At 46.6% G+C, this 14,085-nt stretch overlaps 1 protein-coding gene across 1 annotated transcript in view; it reads left to right on the top strand.

Moving 5' to 3' along the window:
• Positions 1-6,887, top strand: part of LOC309540081 (natural killer cells antigen CD94-like) — a 32,217-nt gene extending 25,330 nt beyond the window's left edge. Inside the window, exon 9 of the mRNA XM_082236745.1 lies at positions 6,515-6,887. Coding sequence (XP_082092871.1) covers positions 6,515-6,665 — 151 coding nt within the window. The 3' untranslated portion in view covers positions 6,666-6,887. The remainder of the gene's footprint in view (positions 1-6,514) is intronic.
• The last annotated feature ends 7,198 nt before the right edge of the window (positions 6,888-14,085 follow it).

Genomic DNA, 14,085 nt, shown 5'->3' with positions numbered 1-14,085 from the left:
AGCGAATAAATGTGGGAAACTGCTAGCATGGCAGTTGAAGAAAAGACAAAAATTGAATTATGTCACCAATCTAGAGGTTGAAGGGAAAAACATCCAGAAACCAGGTGAAATTAGAAAGTGCTTCCAGAAATATTTTAAAAAACTGTACACGCAAGGACCCGAGGAAGTGTTTGAGATGGACCAATTTTTGAAAGTCAACGGCCTTCCAGAAATTTCTCAGGATAAGAGATCAATCTTGAATTACAGAATAACACAACAGGAAATCGAGGTTGCCATTCAGAATATGCAATTGGGCAAATCTCCAGGCCCGGACGGACTTACCTCCAAGTACTATAAGATATTAAAAGATTATTTGACACAACCATTAATGGAGGTTTGTAACCAGATTATGGACGGAGGGAGAGCACCAGAAACGTGGAAAGAAGCTTTCATTACATTGATTCCCAAAGTGGAAACTGAAAAGACTCAACTAAAGAACTACCGTCCCATCTCACTCCTTAATGTGGATTACAAAATATTTGCAGACATTTTGGCAAATAGATTCAAAAAGGTACTGAATGAAGTAATTCATAAGGACCAGGCAGGCTTTCTCCCGGGTAGACATTTGTATGACAATACCAGGAACATTATTGATGTCTTGGAATTTTTGCAAACTAATATTAACACTAAAGCAGTGTTAATCTTTATTGATGCGGAGAAGGCCTTTGATAACATTTCCTGGAGGTTTATGAAGAAGAACTTGGAGGGGATGGGAGTGGGACGGGGGTTTGCAAATGGTTTAGAGGCAATATACTCAGAACAGAAAGCTAAGTTGATAGTGAACAATGTGGTGACAGAAGAGTTCCAAATTGAAAAAGGAACACGTCAAGGGTGCCCTCTCTCCCCCTTATTATTTATTTCGGTCCTGGAGGTGCTCTTGAATATGATTAGGAAGGACCGGCAGGTACAAGGAGTACAGGTCGGAGAGAAACAATTTAAACTGAAAGCCTTTGCAGATGATTTGGTTTTGACATTACAGGAGCCAGAATCTAGTACAAAAAGAGTTCTAGAACTGATTCAGGAGTTTGGTCGGGTGGCGGGATTCAAGTTGAACAAACAAAAAACTAAGGTACTGGGTAAGAACTTGACACCTTTAGAAACAGATGGGTTTCAGAGGGAAACAGAATTAAATGTGGTGAAAAAAGTGAAATACCTGGGGGTTAACTTGTCTTCAAAAAATTTGAATTTATTCAAAGATAACTACGAAAAATGTTGGGCAGAGGTGAAAAAAGATCTAGAAATTTGGTCAAGATTGAAACTTTCCTTGTTGGGCCGAATAGCAGCTATAAAAATGAATGTTTTGCCAAAGATGTTATTTCTGTTTCAAACCTTACAGATCGTGGACAGAGTGGAATGTTTTGGAAAGTGGCAGAAGGATATCTCAAAGTTTGTTTGGCAGGGCAAAAAGCCCCGAATAAAGTTTAAAATACTAACTGATGCAAAAGAAAGAGGGGGGTTTGCCCTGCCAGACTTAAGGTTGTATTATGAAGCTGCAGCCTTCTGCTGGATGAAAGATTGGCTTTTGCTTAAGAACACTGATGTCCTAGATCTGGAAGGGTTTAACAACTCCTTAGGATGGCATGCTTATTTGTGGTACGACAAGGTAAAAACACACAAAATGTTCAAAAACCATATTTTCTTTATAGTCTGGACAAAATATAAGGACTTGCTAGAAAGTAAGACCCCGAGGTGGCTATCACCAGTGGAGGCCAAGGCGCGGAAAAGACCCAATATGGAGGTCGGTTGGCCGACATATGGGGAAATAATAGAAAAAATTGGAGATAACTGGAGGTTACAGAGTTTTGAAAAACTAAAAGATAAGGTGCAAGACTGGTTCCACTATGCCCAAATTCAAGAGGTATTTAAGACGGATTAAAAAAAAACAGGCTTCCAGGTGGAAAAATCGAAACTAGAGACAGAATTGTTAGAACCAAATACTAAGTTATTATCAAGAATGTATAACTTGCTGCTTAAATGGAATACCCAGGATGAGACAGTTAAATCGGCCATGATAAAGTGGGCTCAAGATATTGGGTACAACATCATGTTTGAAGACTGGGAAAGGTTATGGACCACCGGTATGAAATTTACGGCATGTAATGCCTTGAAAGAAAATATTATGAAAATGATATACAGGTGGTACATGACCCCAGTCAAATTAGCAAAGATATATCATCTGACTGATAATAGATGTTGGAAGTGTAAAGAGGCTGAAGGGACATTCTTTCACCTATGGTGGACGTGCCCTAAAGTGAAGGCCTTCTGGGAAATGATATATAATGAATTAAAAAAGGTGTTTAAGTACACTTTCCCTAAGAAACCAGAGGCCTTCCTCTTGGGCATTGTCGGCCAAAAGGTGTTAAAGAAGGATAGAACATTTTTTATGTACGCAACTACAGCAGCAAGGATTCTTATTGCAAAATACTGGAAGACTCAAGATTTGCCCACACTGGAAGAGTGGCAAACGCAGCTGATGGACTACATGGAATTGGCTGAGATGACTGCCAGGATCCGAGACTTGGGAGAAGAAGCAATGGAGGAGGATTGGAAAAAATTTAAGGACTATATGCAAAAGTTTTATAAATTATATGAATTATAAGAATTCGCACGATTTGGAGAAAACAGCTCCAGCAATGAGAGTGAAGGACATTGAAATTAAATAATGAATTAATGAAAGGAATAAATATTTAAAGGTTGGAAAGGTTATTATATTGGCTGATTAAAGTAATTTGACAATAAGTAATTTAAACTAAAATGTAAGCTTGAAGGTACAAAAGAAACGTATAAAACAAGGATATAATTTGTTGAAACTTTTATTTGTTAAGAATGCAATGCGGGGGAGACGTGGGGGAGTCTGATAATAGACTGGAACAAGCTTGGAAATAACCAACTTCTTTTCTTTTTCTTTTTTCTTTTCTTTGTAAATGGATAAGCTTCTGTATAAATTGTTGAACAATCTTTATCTGAAAAAAAACACAATAAAAATATTTAAAAAAAAAGAATCAGCAAGGGATACCCACATGACCTGAAGGTGCTGCTGTGCAATGCCAGGTCAATGATTCATAAGACCACTGCCATCCATGACGTGATCGTGGATGGAGGACTTGACCTGGCATGTGTAACAGAGACTTGGTTGGAGGAAGCAGATGGGCCTGTTCTTGCCGCTGCTTGTCCACCAGGTTTCTCTTACGCACAGCAACCCAGGTCATGTGGGCGGGGAGGGGGGTTGCAGTGATTTTTAGGAAGTCATTAGTTTGCACCAGGCGTCCTATTGGGAAGACCCAGTTTTCTGAGTGCATGTTCTGGAAGTTGGGCAATAGGGGCAGTACAGGATTCCTTTTGGTGTACCAACCTCCCCACTGCACCAAGGATTCCCTGCCTGAGCTGCTTCAGGTTGTGGCGGATGTTCTCCTGGAGACAGCTAGCTTGGTCGTCCTAGGGGATTTTAACATCCATGCCGACACGACCTTACAAGGGGCCGTTCGGGACTTCGTGGAAAGCATGGCCTCCATGGGGCTGTCCCTGAATAAGTCTGGCCCAACCCATAGCTGTAGACATGCCTTGGACCTGGTGTTTACCTCTATGGATGTTGGTGATCTGACACTAAGTAAAAGCGAAACGAAAGAAGTGCCATGGTCAGATCACTTCCTGGTGCAACTGGACTTCTCTGTGACCCATCCCCTCCGCAGGGAGGTGGGACCAATTTGGATGGTCCGCCCCCGCCACTTAATGGATCCAAATGGTTTCCAGAGAGTGGTAGGGGATGCTTTATCCCATGTTGATGGCCTTTCAGCTGATTCCCTGGTGGCCCGCTGGAATGTGGAGTTAACCAGGGCTATTGACTGTTTGGCTCCGAAGCGCCCTCTCCGACTTGCATGGAGCCCGGACAGCCCCGTGGTTTTCCACGGATCTGAGGGCAATGAAACAATCGTTGAGACGGCTAGAGCGCCGGTGGCGGATGACTCATTCCGAATCTGACCGGACACAGGTTAGAGCTCAACGTCAAGCCTACCAAGTGGCGATAGCGACGGCGAAGAAGAATTTCTTCACCGCATCTATTGCATCTGCAGAAAACAGCAGCAGGAGACTTTTTCAGGTGGTTCACAATTTAGCGGAACCACCTGCAACATCGGGGCCCAGTACGGGCCACATGTTCTCCTGCAATGATTTTGCAAAGTTTTTTGCAGATAAAATCGCTCAGATTCGGGAAGGAGTAGACTCCACCGTGGGAGCAGGGCCGGGGCGGGAGAGTGCTAGAGTTCTGTCTAGTCAAGTTGAGTGGGATCAATTCCAATCTGTTACCTCCGAGGATGTGGACAGGCTGCTTGGACGAGTGAAACCAACCACCTGTCTCCTGGATCCTTGCCCATCCTGGCTTATAAAAGCTAGCCGGGAAGGACTGGGCGATGGGCTTCGTGGGGTGGTGAATGCTTCCCTCCGTGAGGGAGCCTTCCCAGACCCGCTGAAAGAGGCGGTTATTAAACCGCTTCTTAAAAAACCATCTTTAGATGCAGCCGCGATGGCCAACTATCGCCCAGTCTCAAATCTTCCATTCCTGGGCAAGGTGATTGAGCAAGCAGTTGCCGAACAACTCCAGGCACGCCTGGAAGAAGCGGACCATTTGGATCCCTTCCAGTCGGGATTCAGGCCTCATCATGGGACTGAAACTGCCTTGGTTGATGATCTCTGGCAGGCTAGGGACAAAGGTGAGAGCTGTTTCCTAGTTCTGCTGGATCTCTCAGCGGCGTTTGATACCATCGACCATAGCATCCTTCTGGACCGTCTTGAGGGGCTGGGAGCTGGGGGCACTGTTATACAGTGGTTCCGCTCCTTCCTCCTGGGCCGTGTTCAGAAAGTGGTGGTGGGGGATGAGTGTTCAGACCCCTGGGCTCTCACTTGTGGGGTGCCTCAGGGTTCTGTCCTCTCCCCCATGCTTTTCAACATTTACATGCAGCCGCTGGGAGAGATCATCAGGAGGTTTGGGCTGGGTGTTCATCAGTATGCGGATGATACCCAGCTCTACCTCTCTTTTAAATCAGAACCAGTGAAGGCGGTGAAGGTCCTGTGTGAGTGTCTGGAGGTGGTTGGAGGATGGATGGTGGCTAACAGATTGAGGTTGAATCCTGACAAGACAGAAGTACTGTTTCTGGGGGACAGGAGGCGGGCAGGTGTGGAGGATTCCCTGGTCCTGAATGGGGTAACTGTGCCCCTGAAGGACCAGGTGCGCAGCCTGGGAGTCATTTTGGACTCACAGCTGTCCATGGAGGCACAGGTCAAATCTGTGTCCAGGGCAGCTGTTTACCAGCTCCATCTGGTACGTAGGCTGAGACCCTATCTGCCTGCGGACTGTCTCGCCAGAGTGGTGCATGCTCTGGTTATCTCCCGCTTGGACTACTGCGGTGCACTCTACGTGGGGCTACGTTTGAAGGTAACTCAGAAACTACAACTAATCCAGAATGCGGCAGCTAGACTGGTGACTGGGGGCGGCCACCGAGACCATATAACACTGCTCTTGAAAGACCTACATTGGCTCCCAGTACGTTTCCGAGCACAATTCAAAGTGTTGGTGCTGACCTTTAAAGCCCTAAACGGCCTCAGTCCAGTATACCTGAAGGAGCGTCTCCACCCCCCTCATTCTGCCCGGACGCTGAGGTCCAGCGCCGAGGGCCTTCTGGCGGTTCCCTCATTGCGAGAAGCAAAGCTACAGGGAACCAGGCAGAGGGCCTTCTCAGTAGTGGCGCCCGCCCTGTGGAACGCCCTTCCAGCAGATGTCAAAGCGATAAACAACTACCTGACATTCAGAAGACATCTTAAGGCAGCCCTGTTCAGGGAAGTTTTTAACGTGTGATATTTTACTCTATTTTTGGTTTTTATGGAAGCCGCCCAGAGTGGCTGGGGAGCCCCAGCCAGATGGGCGGGGTATAAATAAATTATTATTATTATTATTATTATTATTATTATTATTATTATTAGTTGAGAGTAAGGATCTGTCAACACTCACAACGGTCCAGAGCAGATCTGAGGAGGATGTGGGTGCATATGGAAAGGAGAGAGGGCCAGTTCCTTTGCAGAAATGGAAATCCTGGCAATAGCAGAAGTATTGCATTGGATACTGCCCAAACTAAATTGACTGACAGTTCTTGTATGTACCTCTGAGCCTTCCAAAGTGACACCCTCACTTTTTGTCGTTTCCTATGAGAAATCACTTCATGTGAAAAGAAAAGAGGCAGTCTTGACCCACAGTTGTTGTTGTTGTTGTTGTTGCTGCTGCTGCTGTTGTTGTTGTTGTTGTTGTTGTTGTTGTTTTCCTTACATGGTTAGAATTTTAAAATCTGGGGAGAAAAATCCACTCCTATTGTGGGTGGATGTTAAGAGAGAAAGAGCTGGACATCTTTTTAATGGTAGAAGGCATGGGGAGCACATGAGGAAGTAGACATCCAATCTTGACTGATCAGTGCTGCTCTTTTCTTTTCAGGTCCTGGAAACCAGGTGAGCCTAAAAACGAAGACAGAAACCACTGTGCTGCAATAGGCTTTGATTGCAATAAGGATTGCTGGATGGCATTACACTGTGAGCAACGCATAGGGTACATTTGTAAGAAGGTGCCTGATGATGCTTGGCTCTAAGAAGACACTTTCAAGATGAACGAAACTGGATCTCATGATCACTACACAAAAACAAAACCAGGAGATCACCCCACCTCACTGTTTTAATGCACAATTTACACTCTGCCATCTAGATTATAGGACTCTTTGGCATCAGCCCTCAAAAACACCTTGTAAAGACCTTATTCTGCAAGCTCAAACGTAGATGGCTATGAAAATAAAGAATGGAAGGGTCCAGTCATAGCCTGTTTTCTGTTTAATGTATTTATTTGCAATGCATACCAATATTTGTTTCCTTATTCTGTGTGTTTGATGTTCCATTGCCCCTTCTGACCTCCATGGTTGCTACCTTACAAGGCACATAAGGACAACCATGCATGCTAGGCAATGAGAATGGGGGCCACCCAGTGTTTGGTGTCCCCTTCTAGAAGACTAATCACAAATACAATTTTGGCTTTATCACTGGGAAATTCCAGCGCCCTTATTCTCATATAGGGCTAATATTGGTCAACAAACACAGTGAACTGCCCTTGATTTCTTCAGAACTTGGCAGGGGGCTGCTTTCATGGTATTCATGGCTGCAGGGGTGCTAACTTAAATAAAATATTGGAGGTGGAGCAGGTAAGCTCCCCCCTGCATAATTGATCACAAGACAGTGCACACACATCATTTGAATGGCAATGCCCATGAACTTTGGGGAGGCGGCCCCCTAAAATATTTTATGGGGGCCTTTACCTCTTGAAGTTTGCTCCTATGCACAGTGGCTGTCAACTGAGTTAAGTAACCAATTAGACTCTGCTGTCCTGAATCATACCTTTACAAGGTGTGAATAATAGCTTGGTCTGTGTTGAGGACAGATTTCCATCTCACCTCTGCTTAAAAACCTCCACTAAAGGAGTCCACAACCTCCCAAGGGAGACTGTTTCACTGCCAAACCGTTCCTAGTGTCAGAAAAATGTTTAGTTGAAATCTTCTTTCTTGTAACATGAAACCATAGGTTTGTGTCCTTCCCCCTGGAAGTGGTCTCACCTTCCTTGTGACAACCCTGGAGGTTTTTGAAGATGGCTCCTCTTTCCCATACTAAATATTCCCAGTTCCCTCTGTCAGTCCTCATAAGGCATGATTTCCAGCCCCTTGATCATCTTGGTTGCCCTCCTCTGCACGCCTTCCAGCTTGTCAACATCCTTCTTAAACTGTGGTGCCCAAAACGGGAGACAGCACTCCAGGTGTGGTCTGACTTGGGAAAATAGAGTGGTACTATTACTTCCCTTGAATGGGACACTAGACTTCTGTTGATGCAGCCTAGAAGACCATTAGTTCCCAGTCCCCCTGCTGCATCACAGTCCTGACTCATGGTAAGCTTGTGGTCTCCTTAGACCCCTAGATCCTAGTAGCCATTTTATTAGTTTTCTTCTTATTATTAAATTTCTTTTCTTCTTTTTTTACATATAAATTTTTATTAGGTTTTTTTTACATATCATTTTCAACAGTAATTAAACATAGTTTTACATCTTATTCAAATTTTTGACCTCGGAGAGGCAAAGTAGCCACGAGTGCCAAGGAAAACAAACCAGGGGTCCGGCACACTTCCCCTGCGCAGCTCTGCTGCCTGTTCGTGCTGATCCCAAAAGTCCTTCCTCCTCTGCCTCTTGCCATTAGCAGAGTAAAACACACAGCGGTGAAGCAATGCAGCATGTGGGTGATAAATCAGACACAAAGGCGTTTCTTATCTTCTTTGCCTTTAATCACGAAGTTTAACAGCGTAACTTCAAACCCGGTGAGAGCTCACTCATCTTCCTCCTCTCTCCGTGAAAAACAAAACCAGACAGAAACACTCGGAGATAAACCACTCCCCATAAGAGCTTCTAAACACGCCTCAGGGAAGAGACGTCACCACAGAACTCCTTAACCCTGTGAGTTCTGAAACCAATCACACCCCCTCTCGTCTCGGACCCTGAGGGAAACTGTGAACCCCTATTTACAGACCTCTTTGAGTTCAACTCACCTCCCATTGCCTTTTGCCTCCCACTGGCATCCATCCCAGGCAATTGTTGAATCCCTTCCACACTCCCAGAATCACACTGTGCGAAACCAACCCACGCACTAGTGGCCTGAAACCTCTCCGGTGGAATCCCCTTTGTGGTCCGAGCTGACCGCCGGAGCACAACCTCGGGCGCTCCTCCTGACCCACTGGGATCAGCAAGTGTGTCTCCAGCAAGCTCAGAAAACTCCCCCTCTGACTTGCTGCGTCTTCGGGCCTCCTGCACTTGGCTAACAGGAGATGAAGGCTCGCTCTTGGGTTCCCTCTTAACCTGTGGAGAAACCCACCCCTGTGCCTGACCATCATCAGTAACCTGGTCCTCAGCAACAGGCTCCGCCTCCCTTTCCTCCTCCCTTTCCTCCCCCTCAGAATCGGACAAGCATTCTGAGAGAAAATCAGGACCATCCCTAGGCCGTGACCAACCCCCCTGCTCAAAGAACTCAGCATGCTTGCTGACCAGCAGCTTGGTCTGATCACCCTCTGGGTATGCAAACTTCCACCCATTTGTTGCAGGATCATACCCACAGAAAATCATGTCCTGGCACCTAGGACCACCCTCCTTCCGTTGCGCTGCTGGTATTGGCACTGAAGCCCTCGAACCGAACGAACGGAAGAAATGCACCTGTGGCTTTTGCTTGTGCAACAGGAAAAACGGTGTGACCCCTACATCGTGATTGTAGGACCTGTTAAAAACAAAGCTGGCATACTTCCAAGCTTCACTCCAAAAGCTCTGAGGCAGCCCAGAGTCACACAGTAAAACCCTGACAACGTCCGCCAGTGCTTCACTCCTGTGCTCTGCCAAGCCTCTCTCTTGAGGAGACTTTGCACCCGTCACCTGGTGACTAATTCCCTTTTCCTTGAAGAACTCCTTCAGAGCAGACCCAGTGAACTGTGACCCACGGTCGCTCCTGAACTCTTGCACCTTGGTGGAGAACCTTAGTTCCACCTCCGCAACCCAATCCTGGATCAGTTGCGCCGCCTCCCTCTGTGACCTGAGAGAGAAACACCATAAATTCTGGGAAAAATCATCTGCCATCGTTAGCAAAAACCTGGCCCCACCCAGACTCTCACACTTCATGGGTCCTGTAGGGTCTGTGTGAACCAACTCAAAAGGCTTTGTGGTTACCCTCTTTACCCCGGGAAACCTGCACCTTTGAACCTTGCTGCATGCCCTGCACACTAAGGATCCCTCACATGGTGTGATTTTACAACCTTTGGTGCAGCCTGGCAGCCTCTTAACATCTTCCAGACAAGCATGTGCCATTCTCTTGTGCCATGCATGAACACATGAATCATGGCTGGGAACACTAGCACACTGCGCCTGTGCTTTTCCTGCATTCCCCCCACCTTCCAGAGGAGTTTCCAGAACAAAGAGATTGTTCTTGCATGCCACGTTGACCAGATGTCTTCCCCCTCTGAAAATAGAACAGGTATCATTTTCAAAACAAATTTTGTACCCCTGCTTCACCAGAGCAGGTATCGATAATAGGCAACACTTCATCCCTGGTACAATGAAGCATTCCAGCTCCTCCTGCAAAACAGAAACATATACATTTGCAGCTTTAGAGACTGTCATTTTTGTGCCGTCAGCTAATGTGACAGAAGTTCCACTTAAAACATCCCTGCAATTCCGCAGCTCCCCAGCAGATGGCGCCCCAATGATGTGATGACTGGCACCCGAATCCAGCACCCACTTCACAGCTGTGTCCCTGCTGGTATTGTTTTGTAGCGTTGCCATGCCAACAAACGTCCCGCTGCAGCTCCTGTCCTTGGCAGCGTTCGTAACCACAACATCTCCCGTTGCTCCGGAGACTGGACTTATCTCAGAGTTCCCAGACAACTCTGCAGGTCTTATCTCCCTCTGCAGCAGATGGCTGACCTTGACGCATGTAGCAGAGCCTTGTTTCCCAGGCTTCGACTTACGACGCAAACAACTCTTGGCAGCCTTTGGAAAAAGAGGCTTTTCTGTGCCTTTACTTCGCACTGCCCCCCCCCACTGCTAACAGGGCTCCCAGGACGCTTTCCTGCACCCCCAGCAATGGGTAAAGGGCCCCCAGCAGCTTGCTTCTCTCCAAGCTCCTCACGCAGACACGTTACATCACCCACGCAGCTTTTAGACCCTGCAAAACTGGCAGCAACAGCAGCAGTGGTGATAGTCCCTTCGCCCCCCTCAGGGGTCCCACAGCCTTTCCCAGCTGTGCACTGGCTTCCGCGAAGGTAGTTAGTGCTCTCTGGCCTTCCCTGTTCTGATGCAGCCATTTCCCGGCCCTTGCTTCCGCCCCCAGCTTCACACACTTCCTGTAGAGGTAGCCAAGCGACCCCCGGCTTCCTTGCATCCAGAACTATGGGCCTCAAATCAGCACTTACATTATCAGCCAGAAACGCCAGAACACGCTCCTCAGCTTCACGTTGGCTTGTGAAAGCTGACGTAGACGTCGGTCTCACCAGGTCCCAGAGATTGGCTCCAACTAGAGACAACTCTGCAAAATAGCTCCACTCCAACCACGTTTTGGTTGTTAGCTTTTCGCATGGCAGCTTAAGCTCAAAGCCATGTACCTGGGACTGAGCCATCTCCTCTTTCTCGCGGGGTAAGCTTACTCACGACAGCACCAGCTTCCTCCGGCCTCCGGCAGATCGGCTCAGGCAGACTGCTTCTCCCAGCAGCTCCTTCCAGCTTCAGCTGACTCCCAGCAACTTTTCCTGCTGGCTTTCCCCCACATGTGGGACGTTCCTGCAATGCTTCAAAGCGTTGGCAACCACCCATAACCTCTTGGCTCGGAGAGGCAAAGTAGCCATGAGTGCCAAGGAAAACAAACCAGGGGTCCGGCACACTTCCCCTGCGCAGCTCTGCTGCCTGTTCGTGCTGATCCCAAAAGTCCTTCCTCCTCTGCCTCTTGCCGTTAGCAGAGTAAAACACACAGCGGTGAAGCAATGCAGCATGTGGGTGATAAATCAGACACAAAGGCGTTTCTTATCTTCTTTGCCTTTAATCACGAAGTTTAACAGCGTAACTTCAAACCCGGTGAGAGCTCACTCATCTTCCTCCTCTCTCCGTGAAAAACGAAACCAGACAGAAACACTCGGAGATAAACCACTCCCCATAAGAGCTTCTAAACACGCCTCAGGGAAGAGACGTCACCACAGAACTCCTTAACCCTGTGAGTTCTGAAACCAATCACATATTTCTCCTTACAAAACATCTTGTAGTCCTACTAGCGTAATTTGTTGATTACAGTTGCTCTTCAAATAATTAGAATCATAGAATCATAGAATCATAGAGTTGGAAGAGACCACAAGGGCCATCGAGTCCAACCCCCTGCCAAGCAGGAAACACCATCAGAGCACTCCTGACATATGGTTGTCAAGCCTCTGCTTAAAGACCTCCAAAGTAGGAGACTCCACCACACTCCTTGGCAGCAAATTCCACTGTCAAACAGCTCTTACTGTCAGGAAGTTCTTCCTAATGTTTAGGTGGAATCTTCTTTCTTGTAGTTTGGATCCATTGCTCCGTGTCCGCTTCTCTGGAGCAGCAGAAAACAACCTTTCTCCCTCCTCTATGTGACATCCTTTTATATATTTGAACATGGCTATCATATCACCCCTTAACCTCCTCTTCTCCAGGCTAAACATGCCCAGCTCCCTTAGCCGTTCCTCATAAGGCATCGTTTCCAGACCTTTGACCATTTTGGTTGCCCTCCTCTGGACACGTTCCAGTTTTCAGTGTCCTTCTTGAACTGTGGTGCCCAGAACTGGACACAGTACTCCACGTGAGGTCTGACCAGAGCAGAATACAGTGGCACTATTACTTCCCTTGATCTAGATGCTATACTCCTATTGATGCAGCCCAGAATTGCATTGGCTTTTTTAGCTGCCACGTCACACTGTTGGCTCATGTCAAGTTTGTGGTCAACCAAGACTCCTAGATCCTTTTCACATGTACTGCTCTCAAGTCAGGTGTCACCCATCTTGTATTTGTGCCTCTCATTTTTTTTGCCCAAGTGCAATACTTTACATTTCTCCCTGTTAAAGTTCATCTTGTTTGTTTGGGCCCAGTTCTCTAATCTGTCAAGGTCGTTTTGAAGTGTGATCCTGTCCTCTGGGGTGTTAGCCACATCTCCCAGTTTGGTGTCATCTGCAAATTTGATCAGGATGCCCTTGAGTCCATCATCCAAGTCGTTGATAAAGATGTTGAATAAGACCGGGCCCAAGACAGAACCCTGTGGCACCCCACTAGTCACTCTTCTCCAGGATGAAGAGGAACCATTGATGAGCACCCTTTGGGTTCGGTCAGTCAGCCAGTTACAAATCCACTGAGTGGTAGCATAGTCAAGACCGCATTTTACCAGCTTCTTTACAAGAATATCATGGGGCACCTTGTCAAATGCCTTGCTGAAATCAAGGTAGGCTACATCCACTGCGTTCCCTTCATCTACCAGGCTTGTAATTCTGTCAAAAAACGATATCAGGTTAGTCTGACATGACTTATTTTTCAGAAATCCATGCTGACTATTGGTGATCACAGCATTCCTTTCTAGGTGCTCACATATTGTTTGCTTAATGATCTGCTCCAGAATCTTCCCTGGCATTGATGTCAGACTGACTGGGCGATAATTATTTGGGTCCTCTCTTTTCCCCTTTTTGAAAATAGGGACAAAATTTGCCCTCCTCCAGTCTGCCGGGACTTCGCCTGTTCTCCAGGAATTCTCAAAGATGACTGCCAGTGGTTCTGAGATCACATCTGCCAGTTCTTTTAATACTCTTGGATGCAGTTCATCTGGCCCTGGAGACTTGAATACATCTAAACTAGCCAAATATTCTTGTACTATCTCCTTAGTTATTCTGGGCTGTGTTTCCTTTGCTGAATCATTTGCTCCAAATTCTTCAGGTCGGGCATTGTTTTCTTTATCGGAGAAGACTGAGGCAAAGAAGGCATTGAGGAGTTCAGCCCTTTCTGTGTCCCCTGTTTGCATTTCACCATCTTCTCCTCTGAGTGACCCCACTGTTTCTTTGTTCTTCCTTTTGCTATGGACATACCTATTAAAGCCTTTTTTGTTGCTTTTAACCTCTCTAGCAAGCCTGAGTTCATTCTGTGCTTTAGCTTTTCTGACTTTGTGTCTACACGTGCTGGCTATTTGTTTGAATTCCTCTTTGGTGGTTTCCCCCCTTTTCCATTTTTTGTACACATCCTTTTTTAATCTTAATTCAGTTAAAAGTTCTTTAGATAGCCACCCTGGCTTCTTTAGGCACCTTCCATGTTTCTGTCTCATTGGTATTGCCTGACGTTGTGCTTTTACTATCTCCCTCTTAACAAACTCCCAGCCATCATGAACTCCCTTTTCTTTTAGTATTGCTGTCCATGGGATCTCACCCAGCACTTCCCTAAGTTTTATGAAGTCGGCT

Source organism: Podarcis vaucheri, assembly GCF_965113315.1.
Source record: "Podarcis vaucheri genome assembly, chromosome: 9".
NCBI lineage: Eukaryota > Metazoa > Chordata > Lepidosauria > Squamata > Lacertidae > Podarcis > Podarcis vaucheri.
The sequence above is the reverse complement of the archived record's forward strand: the minus strand, read 5'-3'. Positions and strand labels throughout refer to the sequence as shown.